The sequence below is a fragment of the Takifugu flavidus genome, chromosome 9, assembly GCF_003711565.1.
Source record: "Takifugu flavidus isolate HTHZ2018 chromosome 9, ASM371156v2, whole genome shotgun sequence".
Classification (NCBI taxonomy): Eukaryota; Metazoa; Chordata; class Actinopteri; order Tetraodontiformes; family Tetraodontidae; genus Takifugu; species Takifugu flavidus.
Genome location: NC_079528.1, coordinates 13,168,014 through 13,188,613, shown reverse-complemented (window position 1 = coordinate 13,188,613; position 20,600 = coordinate 13,168,014). Strand labels below are relative to the sequence as shown.

The window sequence follows — 20,600 nt, the reverse complement described above, 5'->3', positions numbered from 1 at the left end:
TCATATGGACATTATACAAATATGCACTCTTCTACTTCTCAATGCACTCCAAAGTGCCCCAACCTGGAGCTTTGAAAATCATTTATGAGATTTTTTCAATTATAGCATTTCCAGACAGGCATGTAAGCACAACTGACAGGTTGGATACGTGTCACTCCCAGAGTGGATTGGGAAGATGGCTGCTCAGAGAGGAAGAGTCTTCATGGGGAGTGTGCAAGCGCAGCGCTCGATGAAATGATCCAGCCAGAAAATGAAACTTCAGCGAGCCTCACAACCCTGCTCACAGGCCTGCACGCGGCTCTTCATGGGCTTGTGCACGTGTGATGGCCGTGCCCGACAGCATCACATCATTGCAGGACCTCGGAGGGCTGAGCTGCTTCTCCCCGCTTGTGTCTGGCTAAACTCAGAAACATGCACAGCCAAGAATTAAAGAATTTAAATGATATGTTTTATTAGAAACTGCACACTGACTCAGGCATACATTATGAACAATCACTTTATCTGGTGTGCATACGGTTTTAAAAGGGTTTTGGAGAAAATCTGAATTTTAAAGTAAATATACTGTACAGTATATCTGACAAAATAACTGCTAAAAAAAACAAACAAATTAAACAGATTTCTAGATTTTATTCCATGCAAAGCTTAAGTCAGTGTTCTAATAAAGGTAAAGTAAGGTAAAATATTGATGTGAGTCAAAATCATATCACTTATATGAAGCAAAAATAACTCGAATATCATATTAGGGTACTGATATGGGGCCGAACATGTTTTATCTCCACAGAAACACAGATTGTACCAAAGAGATTCTTAATCTGTTTTATAACCACCGGCAATTCAGTGCCGAGTTAAAGCATAATTAATGAATAAGATAAAACTTTGACTCAGGTATGTAGGGCGGTTTTAGAGCTCTGAGACTGACTGTGTGTGTGTGTCCTGTGATGGACTGCTGCTCTGTCTGGGGAGTATTCCCGCCTCTCACCTGCTGACTGCTGGGATAGACTGCAAGGAAAAAGTGGCAGCTACTAAAAGATGGGTGAATAAATAAAGAACCATGCACACAGGACGTAATTGTGTCCCTCCCTTGAATCTCTCATTGCAAAGCAGCTCAAATCATTGATAACAAAACAAGGAACTAAAAAAATGTATCACTGGCACGCTTCAACACGTCCACACAGCCCACCAATAACAACAAAAAGAACTTCAGCCCCATACCAGCCCTGACAATAAAGCAACACTACAACATCGCACAAATGTGTGTTTGCATTGGCTTCAACACAAAATAAATAGACACGCTGTTCAATGATGGCAAAGGAAGAAAGTGTCATGAAATAATCAATCTCTTCTGAGCCAAAGCATAATACAGACGGTAATATCGAGTGGGCTTAAGACATAGCAAATCCAACACAGAAGTAACCTCAAAAGAAAATGAACCTGTTCACGTTTTAATCATATGTACAGTGGTCGTAAACTGGAACTGCAGGTACGCACTCTAACTGAACTAATCACACAATATGTCACCATGGAACCATGTTTGTAAGTTTACATACACATTTACAAAAGCCGAGCTTCTCAAAAGTGCTGTAGATGGCGTAGAAAACAGGCGGAGATAGAGGATCACGCTGTAGTCCAGGACGTCACTCTGCAAAGGTGTAGACAGTTGCTGGAGGTATTTGGTTCATCTCTTTGTCTCCAGACCAGAAAAAAAGCATCTAATTAGAGGGAACCATATCCTTTATAACAGGTTCTCTGTTCAGATAAGTGGCCCAGTAGACCAGGTTGAAGCTGCCAAAGAGAACCGGAAACAAAATCCGTGACATCCTGTCAATTTTGCTGACGCTGTTGAACGTCTTCTTGTTCTCCGGAGCTTTTCCCTCTGCCTTGGCCTTGTTCGGGTCGGCCGCTCCAGCCTTTGCAATCGTTGGCAGCGTGCTGGAGTCCTTGTTGATGTTGGGGGCATAGTTGGCCACCGCTACAGCGTAGGCGTTATTCTTCTTTATGACAGAAGAACGCTCTTTTTTCTGTAAGAAACAGACTCCATTTTAGTTCTTTGGTCAATACGTAATGTAAGTACATAAAAGTGTGTGCTTTTGAACTGTTTACCTTTCTCTGTCTGGCACACTGTGAAGGCACCACTGCTGTCTGAGCTACCTTTGCTCCACAGTTTGGTTTGTCTCAGGTAAATAGGACTCAAAGGGCTCCAGATGCAGCAGGATTCAGCTTTTAACCAATACCTTATCTAAATTATCCACATGTTGCTGTATTTCAGTCCCCAATCTGACATGTTAGCATTTTACACCTTCCTCCTAGCAGTTTATCCATTGATACTGTTTTATTTTAAATAGGCAGACATCATAGATTTGGATTTTTAGATAATGCTGGAGTTTATATCCAGCCAGAAATACCAAATATCCCAGTTACTTAATTCATACCATATATGAAATAGCTAAAAAAGCTAATGCATCCATTTAGTTTTCTATTTTTAGCCTGTGTTTAACACTGTGTTTCTGTCCTACAGACATTTCCACACAGTAGCTAAACTAAGGAGTGCTCTCTGGAAGTGAAGCCCAGCTTTCGCTCCCATTACCTTGTCAATCACCACACTTTTTCCATCCCAGGCCCAGCCGCGCTTCGTGAAATAATTGACGGTGGCAAACTCAATCAAGGCAGAGAAGACAAAGGCGTAGCAGACGGCGATGAACCAGTCCATGGCAGTGGCGTAGGCCACCTTAGGAAGGGAGTTCCTCGCACTTATACTCAGTGTTGTCATCGTCAGAACAGTTGTTACACCTGGGAAAAAACACAAGTTCGCACAGCTGTTAAAAAAGTCGCTTTTTTAAGTCCCATTTCTGCCCCACCCTCATAGACAGAGTACGGATGTGCTTCTGGAAGGTCTCTTTCTCTGGTCTCTTCTCCAAGCCCAACCCAACAGTTCACAGCAGAGTTTGTTACCAGGTCAGAAGCCCCGAAAACCTCGTGAGTAAGAATAGAAACATATGAAGTCACCTCACAGTGGAGTTTGCACATTGTTTTTAGTCCATAGGGTAGATTCTAAATCACCCCTAGTTTAAGCGTGTGGGTGCCCTGTGATGGACGGTCCAGGGTTCCAGTGACCTGGGAGACTCCAGCACCCCCCCCCAACGCCGTGACAACTGCTGGTTAACCCAGTGGAGTAAACTACGCTGCTGTTTTCTGTGTTTTGATGGAAAACCCCATCGAAACATGTCATTAATGGGAATAGGATCATGACATACAGTAATACACTAATATTAATCTGGTCCGCTAAGCACATTTTGCACGAAATGGCGGCCTTGCTCACCAAACACAGTCCTCGCCGGCACCGATTCTCTGTTCAGCCAGAAAGACACTTGGGAGAGAATGACTGTCATGATGCACGGGAGGTACGTCTGGATGACAAAGTAGCCGATCTTCCTCTTCAGATGGAAATGAGCCGTCATCACGGTGTATTCACCTATGGAGGAACCATCCAGGGTCAGTTAACAGAGCAGCACAGCTGTCACTCAAACGACCACTTCATGCAAACTCCGACACCGGGTTGCGTCTTTTCCTGTTTTTTTGCCATCTCTGCACCCCGTCCCAAAATACCTCCACTTAATTTCTGCCTGTCAGATATGACAGTATTATTCTTTTTTTTCTCTCCTTCTTCTCCAATTTTGTTTTTCCCTCCTCCTAAATATTCAACTGCACACAATCAGTGTCATTCACACGTCAGTCAAAAAGCAACAGTGTCACGAGATCCAGACGGCTGCCGACTTTAGATTCAAGCGCTGCAGATGTTATTTTCCACAGACGTTAACTCCCACAGCATGGTGGGAAATTCCTGGCTGTCACTTCAACCAAGAGCTAATTAGTTCATGTATTGTCTACACGATCTTAAACTTTAATTTAAATGCGAGATTTCAGATTTTTGCCTCTTTAAATATATATATATAATATAAATAAATGTCTTATCTGCAGGCGTCCTCTGCTCATTAGCACGAGAAACCACCAACATGCCTTTCGCACACAATTTCGCACAAAAGATTGTGCGAGAAGTGAGGATTATTAAAGCAGCATATTAGATCACCGAAACAGAGCAACAGGAGCTCTGGTGTCCCAGAGATCCTGCAAAGCCCCAATATCTGAGAAAGACGGGAAACTGTGCCAGTGCTGCAGTGGCAGGCAAGCCTTCCAAACCGAAGATATCTTAAAGAGAAGCCAAGATTAGACATGAGAAGGGGGGTGGGGGGGCAAAGTGTGTTACCCATGGCAACAGAATGGAGAAACATAGCTCATTTGCTGTGATTCTGAGAGGAAGGCCTGGATACACACTGGCGAGGGGAAAGTCCTTTTCAGCAACAGGAAGAAGGGGGAGGGATGCGAATTCAGAGAATTAATCCCAAAAGGTTTTTTCATCGCCTTCTTATTCCGCTGTAGATGTATCGCCGGTATTCTAGCAGTTTTTAGAGGACTCATTTGCTCTTATGCAGCACACACAAAAGCACACATCCAAGGACACGACATCGCTTAGATCCCAGAATCTGGAAGAACGCATTTTAGCTTTGTGTTGCAGCTGTGATGTTGTGAAAACATGAGGTGGATGCATCAGGACAGGTGTGACTGAACCTTTCTTTAATAAGCCCCTCGTTGCTGTATTGAAGAGGGAGTACTAACATACTACATATGAGGGGCTTTTCAGTTTTCTATTATGATTTTTTTTTTTAAATAGACTTTAGCTAACAAGGTTTTTATTAGATTTTCACTAACACATGCAAAGACTTATAATGCCCGCATTAACATATTAGCAATTAAGCCAAAGACGAGTGCAGGAAACACTGGTTTAACAGTTCTGTCACGCTGCAGCTCTATGCAATGGAAGTCTCATGTGTTTCATGTGAACCTTCTCCTTTGATAAAAACCTACAGTGTCATTTCAGAACAGTTCGGCTCAGGAAGCTCTGATGGAAATGGACAACCCTGCAAGTAAACTCTGTGACGATGCTGCTGTAACGTATGCATGGCAGACCGGTGCACTGTTGCTCTTTGGTAACGAGCGACCAAACACAATTGTGACAAACGCATTTAAGGAACGTAACGGTGGGATTTTGGTAAGCGTGCGTCGGTACGATCAGAAGCTAATACAAGATGTCCGTCCCTGTGACGCCCGAGAGCACATTCATTCGTGCCAAATGACCTAGTTTGCAAGTACGCTACATCAAACACTGACACACGAGCAATGAATGATTAATTTTAAGTCAGCCAATCAGATCATGTGGAGTGACTAGCTAAACAAGAGAAACAGTTACTGGCAGGCATTCTTCCTCCCACCAAGGCATCACACACCACTTAAACTAGATAGAAGCTTTTGATCCATGAAAATATGTTCTTATTCAATGAAACTGAAGCAGAAATTCCCTTGACAGAGAAATGGAGTCACAGGGGAGATGCCCCATGCTGCTAAATGATAACCGCGGGGAGTTTTTTTAGGCAGGCAGACCGACACTTGGCACGCTAATCTTACTCTGCATGTTCTGCATCTGGGATACAGAATATTTAACTACCTTTTTGTTAATTAATTTAGCACATCAACTCATTCTGCAGCTGCACACACACACTCACACACACACAGGGACAGTGATAACTCGAGAGCTAAGTGTAATGAGGACTTATCAGTGATCATCCAGGCTATGGACATCTCTCTTGGCACTGAAAGAGAAAACGGCTGCCAGCTCTGATTTATGATGCAGCTAAGCTAACATGATGCTGTCCATCAGACCTTGCAAATGTATTTGCCACCGCATGCGTCTGGGCTTTTGAGCGGTTTTCCCTCTCCTTCCTCACCCTCTTGTTGCACACGTAGAAATGCATGAATCCTGCATGCACATTTTGGCCTCATTTCCTGTGTTGTTTGCATGAAATGTGTTAGGTCTATTTTTAGGCCTTGTTATCGCTCTCCTTTACACTACAGCGGTACGTCAAATGCACGTATCATCATTTTATTGTCTGCATTCGCCTTGTGAACAACGCCCCTTTTAAAGAGTTGGGATTAAATAAGCGACATGTGGCGACTGATTGTTGTGGATGAGGAGCACATTTGTTTCTGCACGAGCCTCAGACAGAGCAAAGCTTCCGAGCTTCACAGGAATGTGGAATTGTTTCGTGACATATTACTCGTTTCATTAAAAATTCACCGTGTTAAAGCAGAAATGGTTGTTTGTAAAATCGTTCCTTTTATAATTAACTGGTAGCACACGTTTAGGAAACAAAACAAACAAATTATCTGCAATCGAGCTCCATTAGTTGGTGGAACAATGCTAAAACTATTCGCAACAGTCAATTCGCTGTTTCAAATCACTCAATTAGCGGCTTCAAACTCTTGTGTCTCTGGATCCTCCACAGTGAAATCCCTCACGTTTAGTATCAACTGTGATATTCACTCTCCAGGCACTGAACACAAATTGTCTTTGTCATTTTATGCTTTACAGATGATTGGAGCGACAGTCTTTGGACACCAATGTAAGACAGACAAATCACTGAAGAACACAGCGGCTCTTCTCTTCTCATGCAGCTCCTCTTTTAGTGTCTCTGACAGCTGCACCCGACAGATGCTCTCCCTCCACGTCTGGAACGGCATCTATTTTGCAGCCTTTTATACAGCCATGTGCCAGATTTACCTAAAAAGAATGCATGGACGCAGGGCTGATCCCCTTCAGTCATCTGTAATCACCCACTCAAGGTGCGCGAGGGTGGGTTTTTTCGTCCCTCAGCCCCCAACAGCGTTGTTGGGAGCTGTGGGCAGGCAGGCATCAGAAGCCTCCATAGTTGTGGAAGCAGCAGCAGAAGCAAAATGCAAACACATGCAGGTAATTTACCGCGATGATAAAACCTCTTCAGGAGTGATTTTTGTCGTTGGCCTCCCAGTGCATTTTTTTTGCACAAGCAAATAACGAATGAAAAGAGAAGCTGAACTGGGGACAAATGTTTTGTCTGCATTTTTAAAGCCAAACCTCAGAGAGCATTTTCATGGCAACCTGTAGCCGCCTCCGTCAACACGTAGGAGGTGGAGGAGTTAGCATTCTCCAAACAAGCACACCGTTTCAGTTCCTCCCCAAAACAACTGCGATAACACACACGTGTGCGTGTTCTTGTACTTGCTATACACCGAGCACCAAAATATGCACTCTACTAGCAAAGTGAGGACAAATTTGGGAACTGAGGACATTTTGGCTGGTCAACTTCATAGGACTGTTTGAGGGTTAAGACCTGGTAGGGAGCTGGTGAATGTATTATGTCTATGGAAGCCTTCACAAAGATAGAAGTATAGGAAAGTGTGTGTCTGAAAGGTTAAAAACCAACTTTAAATGTGTGTGCCAACCAGTGAGGAAAAAACCTTTAATTTGGTCCTTTAAAATCGAATTTAAAGAGGAATTGAATTAGCTTGTTCCTTTAAAAGTGGGAGTGATGAAGGATTCAGTTCCACTTTAACCTGTTTCCAAGCTCTCGACATCTCACCTGTGCTCGATTTGATGGTTTCCTGTCCGACCGTCTGTCCCAGCAGATCATACTGGTTGAGACGGGAGCTCTCTCCTTCCACCACCACAGAGTCAGACGCATTCCGGGTCCAAGAATAAGTCACTTCTGAGATTGTGTAGGCGTCTAAAAAAAAAGGGAGAATAACATGAGTCCACAGAGGATAAATGTGGGGCAGCTGCAACTATTGATGACTTTTTTGTTGGAGAATTTATTTCAGTGGGGGGGGGGGCATCTTGGTCGTTGTGTGGTTGGAAATTGGAAAGCAGCAACAAAGCAGCGGACACACAGTGGCATCTGCCTCAGCAGACCCTGACGAGTCAATTTGAAAGCCCGCTAACCTGGGAATTCCTGACGAAATTTGTCCCCCTTCAATACAAAAATAAAAAAATATATATTTCGCCGCTCGCATTATGCCACAGGTTAATAGGAAATCCTGTAGGTCACAATATCAAAGAGCTGAACAGGAACAAGAAAAGAAGAAAAGTCAAGGCATTTCAGACATGACCCAGCAGTACTGACGCTCTGATGGCCGTCAGTCGCTAGACATCAAAAAGCAGTATAATGCAAACCAAAGAAAAAGAAACCGTCATCCAAATGTAAACGCAAAAAAAGCCACAGCAATCAAGTGTTGAGTCAAATCACTTTCAATTGAAAATAATATATTTGGATGAGTTGAAAAAAATCCTTTCCCCAGTTGTTTCCACTGACATTTCCACCCATTCCTTCACCTGTCACTCCTGTCACTGCGGCAGATTTTTTCTTTTTTTTTTAAAAAAAAAAACAACACAACAACCAAAAACACTGATCTTTTTGGTGCCGTCCGTGCGTGCACTCAGTCTGAGGGCGTGTGCCCGAGAGTGAGGAGAAGCAGGAAAGAAAAGCATTTTAATTAAAGACGCCTGGGGCGCTATTATCATCAGAGTTACTCACAGCTGCCAAATTTTAGCGGGCAGGAATGAAAGTCCATGGGGAAATCCTCCAGATGCATTGGGCACTCTGCATGCACAGTTAACCTGCATCCAATCCACAGAAAATGAAGGAGACTTTGCAAATGCATGAAAAGTAAACAGCACAGATTAGGCACGCTCTAAAGAGACAACGACGACAGACAAAAGAAGAGAGGAAAATAAAAAGAACTCACAAGCCTCATGCACTATTCAAGACTCTTCCCATCTGTAATGCCTTGAAACAAAATTTATTCATCTTAACTGTCAACAGCAGAGAGAAGTAAACAGGTCCTGCAGAGAGCAGCAGAAATCCCAAGGTTTGTGTGTGTGTGTGTGTGTGTGTGTGTGTGTGTGGCCAGATCGTAACGCTGGTGATTGGCTTATTCTGCATGGCTGTTGGACACCCAGCTGTGGATGTTTACCTAAACTACTCCATTAAATGCATCTGAGCACACAGAACACAGGGACAACAGTCTGTCAGACGCTCCACGTGGCCTCGGATTACCTCATGGTGTACAGGAGCGTCCCATCATCTTGGATCCGCAGCAGCTTATTGGGCATGGTCATGTTATGGGCCACGGATTTCTTCCCGTTATGGAAGAAGGTGTCCGGAGTCCAGATTTTACTTGCCATCAGGTTGTTGAGGGGCAGAATATTCATCGGACCGTTAAATTTCAACCTCTCGTCCTTCCAGCTTTGGCGGAAGAACACATCGATGGTGTACTCCTGCGGGACGGAACATGATTTTGCTTTAATTCACTCAAAAAGAAACCCTTTTAAGGACTCTGAGTGTCCCGCTCCTGTGTTGAAAGCCCTTCACAGGTGACTTGAGCTGCCACTTTAAAACCTCCGTGACTCCGGAGCAAGTCCTCCTAAACCGACTTGTAGAACGTGACAACCTTTTGACCCAAAATCCCATTTTTGTTCGAGGAAACCAAACCCAAAGACAGATTCAGGGCGGAAAGCACTGACTCATGTGTAGGTGTGAGTGTGTTTATCCGTGTGAATCACATATAGCAAGTGTGGATGACAGATGAGCTCCTACAGTGTGTGTGTGTGTGTGTGTGTGTGTGTGTGCGTGCGTGTGTGTGTGTGTGTCACAGCTGAAGGGACTCTGACATTTACATGTTGAGACACAGAAACTGTTCCCTGAAACCAAATCTAATGGCTTTCCTCACTGGGGTTGTCGTGGCGACGGCAGGTTATGATGGCAGTAAATCCCAAACTGCACCTCAAATCCCTGACAGCACAGATGAAGACAGGTTAAAGGTCAATGGCGAAACCTGCCGTGTAAACTCGATTGATGCTGGAAACAGACTTTCCGCTGCTCCACACAGACACTCCTGAGCTGCAGAGGAGCGTCTTCAGCTGTCCTAACGCGTAAAAACGAAAATAAATTCCTGTATTTTCCACTTCTTCCGGTATGTTTAGGCCACTGTTGCAGGTTTTTTGCACGTTAATGATTCCTGATTGGTGCATATATAACGGTACACACCTTAGCGACCAGGTTGCGCAGTCGTTTGGATCGTTCCAGACCTGGAAAATGTCACCTGCTCAGATTCAACTGAACAAATATGTTCAGCAAATACAAATCATTTCCTGCCTCTGAAGAGGAATATAGATCCCGTGAATGTCGACGTTCTCGTTTAATTCTCAAGATTCCTCAGGTTGTGGTCATGACGAGCGAAGGCGGTTCCGTCTGTCCGTCCATCCGTTTATCAGGCCAAGGCAACAACGCTACACTTGTCTAATATTAGTGCCGGCCTGGAATGGGTTTTTCTACCTTGAATAATTCATTATTCGATGGCCGAGATGGTGCTTTATGTTCAGCCGAGCGGCTCCAGGTTACAGATCCGCCGCGCCGAGTTCCAAGCATCATAACGGTTACACGAAGGGTTCAATCACTCGGAAAATGGCTCTTTAACAGTCGCTGATGACACGACGTGAAGGTGGGCGCAAAGCTTCAGCATGATAAACAGGGGATCCCAGGATAAACAAAGATGTGGCTGGAATAACAAGAGGACGTTTTAAATCATTTATAAGATGAAAGTTGTCAGATGAATAGACATTGTGCTGCCGGGTGGAAAACCCGGCCCACTTCAGTACGGCGGCGTGGGGAGAGACCCGGAGAGATGATGCAATTACGACAGAGGGGGGGAAAGCTGCAATGAGACTAAAAATAAAGCAAAGAAAGCACTTTTTTTTCCTGTAAGTCGAACGGGGAGGATCCAGGATCTTTTGGAGCGTTGAGAATCTCCCCTGGGTTGATAAAACAGATGTTGGTGAAGGAAAAAAGCACATTTCATATCTGCTCTCACCATGTCTGTGTCTGAGACTGGTCCAAAGCTGGTGACGTAGATGTTAGTCTTCACCTCCGTTATCCTGTCTGCAAAATAAGCAGCACTTAGAAATGAAACAAAGACCCATGCGAGCAAATATAGCTTAGATTTCTACAGTATATTTAATACCGTATGTATTTTGTTGGATTATATCTATCACATTTTATCATTCACATGAGGATAGTCATCATAGGCTACGATATGTATAAATACATATACACTGTGTACATTTTTAATATTATAAAATGCAACTTAACTACAGAATACATAATATTGTCTGCACAATTTTGAGAGGCTTATTTAAAACTAGAAAAGCACTCGGAGAGAGCAGAACTCTGCCCAACAGGCACTTGGACAGAGAGAAAGATCTGGTTTCTCCTCCGTTAATGGAGGTTGTTGAACTTTAAAACACGCTTGTGTTTGCATTTATTTCCCTGAGCTGAAGCATATTTGCTCTCATCCAGCCATCGAACAAAACAAGATCAATTTGGGTGATCGGCTGGAAATGTTACGGACTGTGTACATTGGGAACAAATTAATATAAGAACCAGCAAGAGAGGACGGGATTCAGAAACAGACCCCAAATCAAAGGGGAACCATGAGATGACAGGCTGATCCAGCATCAGGGAGGTTCCTCAAGACAACTCCTGATGCTGCTCCATGCGCCTGCCTCTATGCACTTCCTACACCACCCAGACCAGCTCTTGATGAGAGGACGGATGGTCTCCTGGGAGATCTCCTCCCAGCCCTGGATCAGGGCACCACTCAGCTCATATTTGACGTGTGGACTGCTGACACACTCCCCCCACTGAACCTGCTCTCATCTTTGGAAAACAAATGATTTGGGCTATTAGGGGACGCCTGCAGAAGAGGACAGAGCAGACCGTGGTCCTGCTGCTGCTGCAGCCCCCTCCAGCTCTCCTGGAGGTGCTTCTCTGCATCCTGGTATCTCCTCCACAACCTTGGCTCTGTGCTGGGAGCCTTTGCAAACCATCTGGCCACTTCTGTGGGCAGCCGATACCACCTCATGCTACCACTAGTTGTGAGGGCTCCGAACAAAAGCCTTAATAGCGGTTGTCTTGATGATCGCCTCTCATTTCCGCCTGTTGTCCGTCCCATTTACACACCAGCAGGTGAGATTGATTCAGAGTCATTACTGCTTCCTAAGTGGACAGGTTGGGATCCTGGAAGTGTGACTGATGATGCCCTGCCGGTGTTCCATCCAGTCTTGAGTAGACAAAGACACACATCCGCACGCAGCCGTTCCCCTTCTGCTTCAATATTCACTCCGCGGATCATTCCCGACGCCGTGGAAAACAGCCACTTATCGACTCGCCGTCAGAAAACAGACGCACCAGTTGAGCTCTCGTCGACAGCGTCTCCACACCGCCGCCGCGACCACAAATCCAGCAGTCACCCCGTGAATGAGAAAGCGAGAAAAATCTGGCATCGTTTGGAAACGACCTTTTAACAGACGACTTAAAACCACCGCCTCAGTCATCTTGAGACAAATCTAAAACTAGTCAGCCCCAAAGACAAGCCAGCTATGATTTTAAGCGTGCAAAATTTGTCCTAAATGTTCATACTGATGTGACAGACGAGGAGCAAAGCCTCAACGTGCTTCCTATTCAAGCGATGATGCACTACTGCTTCGGCACTGCTGCATCAGGCCTATTTGCTTCTCTACACTCTGTCTCTTTCAATAATTACTGAAGCTCGAGCCCTCGCTCTCGGTCAATTCAAAAAGCTTTCACGTTTAACTCTACTACAATCTGGACTACAAAGCCAACGGCCCCAAACTTACAATCTAAAGCGATCATTATTCCGCTAAAACACCCGCATGCATGGCGGCGCCCGCCGCCATTTGTGTAGCGCTACCAAAACATGTTATGAAAATGCTTTCTTATTCATGAGGTTATGTAAATGGAGAGGTGGTGGCGGGTCGCAGGGTAATAGGTGCAATCCATTTAGCAAGACAAGAGCGCAGCACTGAACAGAGCTGCTGCAAGGACTGTGGCTCACAGAGAGCTTCATTAGTTGGCTTTATTTCAGACAATCACCTCAGCAAATGAAGAAGAAGAAGCATTTATACTAAACAGCCACTTAGACTACGCGCACGTTCGCTTGCGCACTCGGCAGTATTGTGTCTTCAGCTCATTGGGAGGGTCTCGTTTATCATATCAGCACCTCCATAAAATAACAGCTGAAGCTTCTTTTTTTTGCCATTTTATTTTAATTGTGTGTTTTTGTTGTCCAGCAATGCTGGAAGTGAACAGCTACTATTTCTGTGTTGCAATTCAGTGCATTACGTGCACATTGTGACGCTGTAACAAATGAATTGCGTGTTTACAGTAGAGGTAAAAGTTCACAGATTAGATAGAACACCCTGCAGCAGAATAGAACAGAACAGAATAGAATGGGTGCACTACATTCACATGTAAAGAGGATTCCTTTAGTATAAATGATACATTAGTGCAGAAGCAAACCTCAAAAAGCACATCCCTCAGGACAAAAGCATACATGTTTACCAGTTAAAAATAGCCACAGTGCCTTTAATGCCCGAGGAGGTTACAACAGCTATTTATAGGTGCGCAGACAAAAGTTAATTTATTCTGAACAGTCCTAAACATGTGCTTTCACATATAATCTGAATCATGTGCTACAGATGGGCCTGGTGAACCATGGTTAACTAGCCAGATGAAACCTGCCTGTGTTAGGGGGCAGCGCTTCCCCCTGTGAAACTGCCCAAATGTCATCTTAAATCTGACCAGCCTGAGCAGCGTTAAAGGGCATCAACACGGACATGATGTCAGACTGGGGCAAATACAGAACCATGAAATTTCCACGAGGCAATCCCAATTTGTCTATCGATCAAAGCGTTGTATATTTTCTTAGTAACATGTGTGCTTTTCCAGTTGTATGCAAAATGTCGTGTGTAATGTCCACGTGCAGTTAGCAGGGCTAGCACGATTCTTCTGGATGCATGAGCACCGACACTCACTTGATCATTCAAAGACACACCATATAGAACGAACAAATTATGTCACTTTACGTCACATCTCAGAGAGCAGAAACGTGTAACATTTATCCGTTTGACCAGAGGACACCACGCTCTAAAGGATGCTAACATGTAGCAACATAAAGAAGATGTTTGAACATCAGCTGTAACCAAAACTCCCCTTTAACAACAGTGTCATGTTTGAAATCTGAAAGGTTTTCACAGTTCTTATACAAGAATAATCAACAAGAGAAGCAAATAGTCAATTAATAAAATAACTATTCATTCGTTAGGTAGTTGGAGTAAATGAGGAGGGACCAGCTCGTTGTGGCTTCAATACAACAGCACTACGTTCCCTTTAAGAGGGAACACTTTTAAAACAGACACTTAAAGTAACAGTCGACCAATATAAAATATGAATGAAAGAATTACTGCGACATTCATCTGTTTTTAACTGCTTTGATTAATAGAAGCGCTACTTCATTAACAAGTATTCATTAGGGAATTAATCCACCTTAAGAGGCCCGTTACACCTACACACTACACTATTTCAGTAATACGTGGAGATTTGCCTCTGTATTCACGTGTACATGCAGCTGATCTGATTAAAGTGGCTGTATTATATTTTATGTGAATTATTTCAAAGCAGTAAAAATCTCCTGGCACCACCTGGGCGACATTCGGGGTTATCTACCTTCAACTGTCCCGTCCTTTTAAATTTGATTATATCATCTCCAATAATCTTCTCTTAATCAATTTGATGAATCCCACAGTGCTCACTTGATGGAATTTAATAACACAGAAGGAACATAGTGTCCATGTTTAACCTTTTATTGTCTTAATGTTATTTTTAACTTCTTGTTTGCAAGGAAACAATTCAACGGAAGAGAAGAAATCTGCAGCAAAACCGGCCCATATATTTGTGTGCTTGTGAAGAATGTGTGCAAAGAAGAACCTATTTATTTCTTTATTTGTTTTTAATTCTGACGGTTCCTCCATGTTTGCGCAACAACCCTTTTCTAGCCGCTAGAAGGACTCACGACAGGTTCGATTGTGCAGCATGAGCCCTGCCAAATGAAAGGTCTGTCCCCATATGGTGGAGCCTGAGCTGGGCTGATGGCCCCAGGAATTATAATTTCAAATGGCACCAAATCCTGAGGGAGAAGCTACGCTTTGGGGTGAGGGGCCAGCTGGAAAAGAGATGCCAAATATGTAGGTTGATAGGAGGTGTGAGGAGAGAGGAGGAAGCACGGCAGCGCGTTCAGGGAGAGGATGGGAATTCCATCAACGCACAAAATGTCCTCTGACGAGGGACCTGAGATGTAGCAGGACGTCTGTTTACAGCCAAAGACGGTCGTTGCTGACGAGTTTCAGTTTTTAGGCTGGTACGTTTCACAAAGATCTGATGTTCTCTCAACATTCAAACTCACACCGAGACACCTTTCTCAGACCTTTTCCACCTTTTCTGCACATGATTCCCCAAACGACCCCGGTGACCTCTCACCTCTCTCGCACGTGTGTAAATAGTGTTGTGTGTTTGTGAAGCTGAGATTGATCTGACCCAAATATAGGACTGGGCTGTAACCTTAAAGAACTCAACTTGTCGTCACTTTGACATTGTGGGAATCTGCTGGGACTAAACACCCTGACATGCTATGGAGGGGGCGGTGCCTTACATATTATATACTGTACATATATACATTAGGACTGCTAAAATGAATGCATTGTGTATTCATCCATCAAAGCGATTAGTCAGATTTAAGAATTTTAGCACCAATATACTAATTATTCCAAATATTTAGGTGTGATGTATCTATGAGGGGAGCCCGACACTGACCTTTTGCCAACGTCGATACCAAACAACAACTCACAGCTGCAGTTTATTCGTGCAATTGCACAAATATCTAACAAATATCTGGCATTCTCCCTGTCGGATTCCAAGAAGCCCATCTGCAACTGTGGCCCGTCTGACTGAAGTGGAGCAAATGTTATATAACCCAGATGTTCTGCACAGTGTCTTTGTCACATAATTCTTTGGGGAAACTGCTACCAGAGGTTAGCTGGAGTCTGTTGGCTCCATTCAGATTCATTCAAAAGGGACGCCCGGAGAGGAAGTTTAAGGGTGTAAGCTGTACAGTACACACACAGGTGACCTACCTCCGAGACCGGGCCGCAGACGGTTGTCGTATCCGTCCAGCAGGCTGTCCAGGATCCGCGTGAACAGGGTGATGTTAGTATTGAAGGCGTCGGACGCGGCGTCGGCGCTCACTGACCTGGACACACAGTAACTCCGTGGTCAGCTCAGGACCGGCGTGGCGTTAATATTGACATTCACACATGCAGACCTGCGTAAAGCCAACCTGACCCAGTTCAAAGCACATATGTGAAGCTATCTGATATTGGAGAACGCAACTAAATATGCAAATGTGATCAATGCAAAAAAAAAAAACATTCATGTGAAGCAGGACATGTAGAAAATGTATTATTTTTCATATTTTCTTTTATGGTTTCCCCCCCTTTAATTAAAGAAAGCCTTTAATACAGCGCCCTGCTAACCACATCAGGAATCTGTCATGTTCGGTGTCCTTGACGATGACATCAGTAGTATTTCCCAAACATATACTGTACATCAGAGCGGCTCAGCGTGATGTAGATCAACACTTGTGCCGTATGGATACGGCTCTCCCGCAATCGCCATCAAGCAATTATCATGAACCCAGACAAAGCGTGCGCTTTATTCTGAGCGCGTAATTGCAGGTTTCCATTGCGTGGTGGCTGCTCACCTCACACTGCTTCTACACTAGTACTCACTGTTGGTTCTGGCTGCTGGGATCCTGCAAACACGACTTGTTGAGCACAGCAGCTGATTAGAGCAATATTAAGATAAACAACAACAGATGAGCTGGTGTTTTGGTGTCTAAACTATATGGTCATGGTTCATTCATGCGTACTCATCTGTTACATTGTTAATGTAAAGAGCAGAGCTAAACATGGTGTCCTCTGATTGGTGGATGAGGAATGGCGCCGTGACTGAGCGTCGTTCGTGTTCCTCTCCATGTGGGCAGAACTGAACTGAAGCCATTTGAGGTTCCTGGGCGGACGTCTCTTCGAAGACATAAACGTACACGTCCCACAGCGCATGTCGTTTTCAACACCGCAAGTCAAACGGGAACAAACTCACGCTGCGCTCAGGTCACGGGGTCAAACGCCTCCAATCCAGGCCGACTCAACTTGTCTTATTAGAAAACGTTGCATCTCTCATCCGGGAGGCTCCCCGGCTTCTGATCCTGCGCACCTACAAATCCGCTTTGTCTCATCTTGTGTCTGCTGGTCTGATCATTAATGCTGGCTGAGAGCGTCAACGTTCCCAAACCTTTCCAGGATAAAATAGTGGCCTGTACCACTCACGAGGCGATGTGATGCCCTCAGAAATGTTCTGGCTTTGCCAGTATTGTTTAATAAGTTTTCAATCACTAGGAATTTTAAATAGGTTCAGTATGAAAAAAGAAAAACAGATGTTTGTGATAAGACAGCAGCAATGTCTCCTCAGTTACGGGCTGCTGTTAATCAGTCAGCCAGGCTAAGCGAAGCCCGAAACGGTGGAATTGAATGAATTCCCTTTCTTTTTTTCCTCCTCTGACATGTTTAGCCAAGCCGAGTGATAGATGGGTGGACGTTTGTCCGTCCGAGACGAGTCAGTGGGGACGTGGTGGAGCCTGGAAGGGATTCACTGGCCTTATTTAAATTGTGTTTGCAACATTGGCTGCACTCGCTCCCATTGCCTGCCTGTCTTCTATCATGTGAGCTCTCAGACGGACTAAACTTTACACCTGAGCGTCTCAAACAGGACGCGGATGCACAGCAGACCTTTCAGCTCATTTCTTCTCTGTTTTGGGACATTTACTGTACACATTGTTCTATTTAAAGCCGCAAAGCTGCCAGGTGGCGGCTGCAAACAGGCTGATGCTTTGTTGTCAATGATGGCTGAAAATCTTGCCTCTGGTCTGTGGGAATCCCACCGTCAAGTAAGGCACAATTGGAAAAGCTTCCAGAAATTGCACTTGAGCTGCGAGGGCCCCTCCCGACATATGCTGAAGAAACCGAGGGCGCTAAATGGAATCTCCTGTGTGCCGTGATAATGAGCCAGCCAGGGTACGAACTTGACACAGACCCCCGGTGGCGCTCTAGAAAACAGTGGATGGCGATGGTCGCGCGTATCGACGGCCCAAGGCGTCTCCCCGCCCGGTCAGGGGACTCACCTGGTTTTCCAGAGAGCTGCGAGCGCCAGCAGGCAGATGAGAAGAGGAGCGCTCTCCCGTCTCCACATGGCTGCTGCAACACCTACACACAGGATGGCAGGGATAAATGGAAGACCTGTTTAACCCAGGGACGTGTCAGTGGGTGCGTACGTGTCTAACAGAGGCATTCCATCCATCAGCAGTTTCAGGGGGATTCCGCTCAAATGCGGTTAAAACGATGGAGAGAAGCGCAGCGACGGAGACGCGCGGAATTAGTATTCTCCGACACGTCCCACGCCACCACTCACCGGGATTATTGTCTTCCCCCCAAAATAAATATCAAGATTAATAGGCGCATCTCATTTCCCACCCATGATCAAATGATTTAAATGAAGGAAAGAAGCAACTGGACCAAAAGCGACAATATCCCACAGCTCTCTCACCGACGATTTTGGATTTAATAAATGATGATAAAGGTCTCCTTTGTGTCTGAGGGGTCGGGGGTGACGGAGGGGGTGGTGGTGGTGGTGGTGGGGGGGGGGGTTGATTTAAAACAGACTCACCTCAAGTGCGGAAAGTACCCGCGGCGGCTGGAATCGTCGAAGATGCGTGAAAGTTAAAGCGAGATGAGCGCGCTCGGCTGAAGGAGTGCGCGTCTGTCATGAGAGCAGAGCTGATAAATCATAGTCCCAGACAGCTGCACACACGCACCCCCAACGCACGGGCTGCCATCGTGCCCCACATTTCATCGGAAACACTGAATTATATAATGTTAAAAAAAATATATGAATGAATCAAATTAAATAAAATTTGTTTTTTCCAAAAAAAAGGAAAGCAAAGGAGCAGCGGTGGAGAAGACCCTGGATCAGATGACCCCGTTCAGCGTCCCTCCTCCCGCAGACGCTTCCGAAGCTCGATATGATTCGTGATAAAGGAGCACATCTCGGTCTCCCTCGTCTCCACACCGAATCTACAAAGGCTAAGGAGACGCACAGGGTCCTAAAGGCAGCGAGCTCCGGAAGCCTCCTCCCTCAGAATACGAATACACACGCACGAGAATAGAGATGTGGCATGTTTGGAATCGACCATTCCGGGTTCTTTGACTCGTCCGAGCCTGACGAGCCAAACAGATCGGACACGCACTCATAACATAAAGTCTGCAACTTAAAAAAAATATCAGTATTAGTAGAAGAAGAAGTCAATCCTCGTCATTCATTCAGTGTCTGCTTTCTAAGTTAGTGTTGAAGAGCATCAAGGAGAGATGATGAATAATAAGCTGATTTCAGAGGCACACACACATACACACACACACAGATGAAGACAGACCCGTGGTCAGGGGTCAGACTGTTATCGAGCAGGCACCATCTTCCTTCGCCGTGCTTTAGAACGCTGCTTCATTGATCCACGGCTGTGACAGGTGATCGATGAGGTCATCTGGGTGATGGTGACCCTCAGGTGTGTAATCAACCACAACAAAAGCAGGTATAAAAGACCGGGGGAGGAACAGGAAGGACACCGAGGACAGGACAGACAAAATGTCCATCAGTCTTCCTTTATTCTGCATGTGTGAGTGTGTTTGCATCTGTGTGAGTGTGTTTGCATCTGTGTGTGTGTGTGTGTCTGTGTCTGTGTGTGTGTTGGCGTCACAGCGAACTTCTGAGTTACACACTCTTACAGCAACTGGATATTGCTGGTCGTTACATCACATTCAGCCCACTGGAATGACAGAGTGCGTCTCCGTTGAGCCCAGTGAGCGACGCTGATTATTGATCCCATCAACGCACTGGAATGTAAACAATACAGGCTGAGAGGTCGAGGCGAATATCTTCGCTCCTTCGGAAGCAGCCTCGTGCATGGCTGGAGTCAGAATGTGTGGAGCTGTTAACAGAGAGAGAGAGTGTGTGTGTGTGTGTGTGTGTGTGTGGGGCTGAAACAAGATCCCCTCCATCATCACTGTGATTAAAAATCACACTTAATGTGATTAGTGCGCACAAATATGCAAACTCACTCATCATTGATATGATTAGTCAAAGGCTGAGTAGGTCTAATCTGTCCTAATCTGTAACGTTAACCCTTCCTTTTCACCTTTTCAGTCCGAAAAACATAAACAAGCAAATCAAAAAGCAGATATGATGGGAGAACACACACACACGCACGCACACAGACACGCACCTACACACACCTACACACCTCTGCTGGATGACTACAGTATGTCAGTTTACACCAATCTTAGAGAGAGCTGTAGAGAAAGTGTCCATTTCAGCGTGCTACAGACTGTCTCATCACTTTGTTGTGTCGTGTGTGTGTGTGTGTGTGTGTGTGTGTCCTGTGACGCAGTCCTGGTCTCACAGATTAGCTCCATGGCTGCTGTCGAATCTGCCGATGTATCCGGGGAGGAAACACCTGAAACACTGGTGCAGCGGCGCTGTTGTCTGTCACATGTCACTGTGAGTTAAATCAAGAAACAACGCTGGAAATACTAAAGTAGTCTTGGCCTGTTACCTCGGCAACAAGCCGTGCGCGGCAGAAGAAGGATGTTGTGAGGGAGG

At 45.1% G+C, this 20,600-nt stretch overlaps 1 protein-coding gene across 1 annotated transcript; it reads right to left on the bottom strand.

The window, feature by feature from the left end:
- Positions 1-426: 426 nt before the first annotated feature.
- Positions 427-19,082, bottom strand: LOC130531372 (gamma-aminobutyric acid receptor subunit alpha-2-like). The gene is made up of 10 exons (XM_057043351.1): positions 18,615-19,082; positions 18,073-18,154; positions 15,971-16,086; positions 10,795-10,862; positions 8,982-9,202; positions 8,460-8,542; positions 7,509-7,652; positions 3,317-3,469; positions 2,585-2,787; positions 427-2,018 (listed from the first exon to the last, which is right to left on the bottom strand). The coding sequence occupies exons 2-10, from the start codon at positions 18,138-18,140 to the stop codon at positions 1,710-1,712; spliced, it is 1,365 nt and encodes a 454-aa protein (XP_056899331.1). The 5' UTR covers positions 18,141-18,154; positions 18,615-19,082; the 3' UTR covers positions 427-1,709.
- Between the last annotated feature and the right edge of the window lie 1,518 nt (positions 19,083-20,600).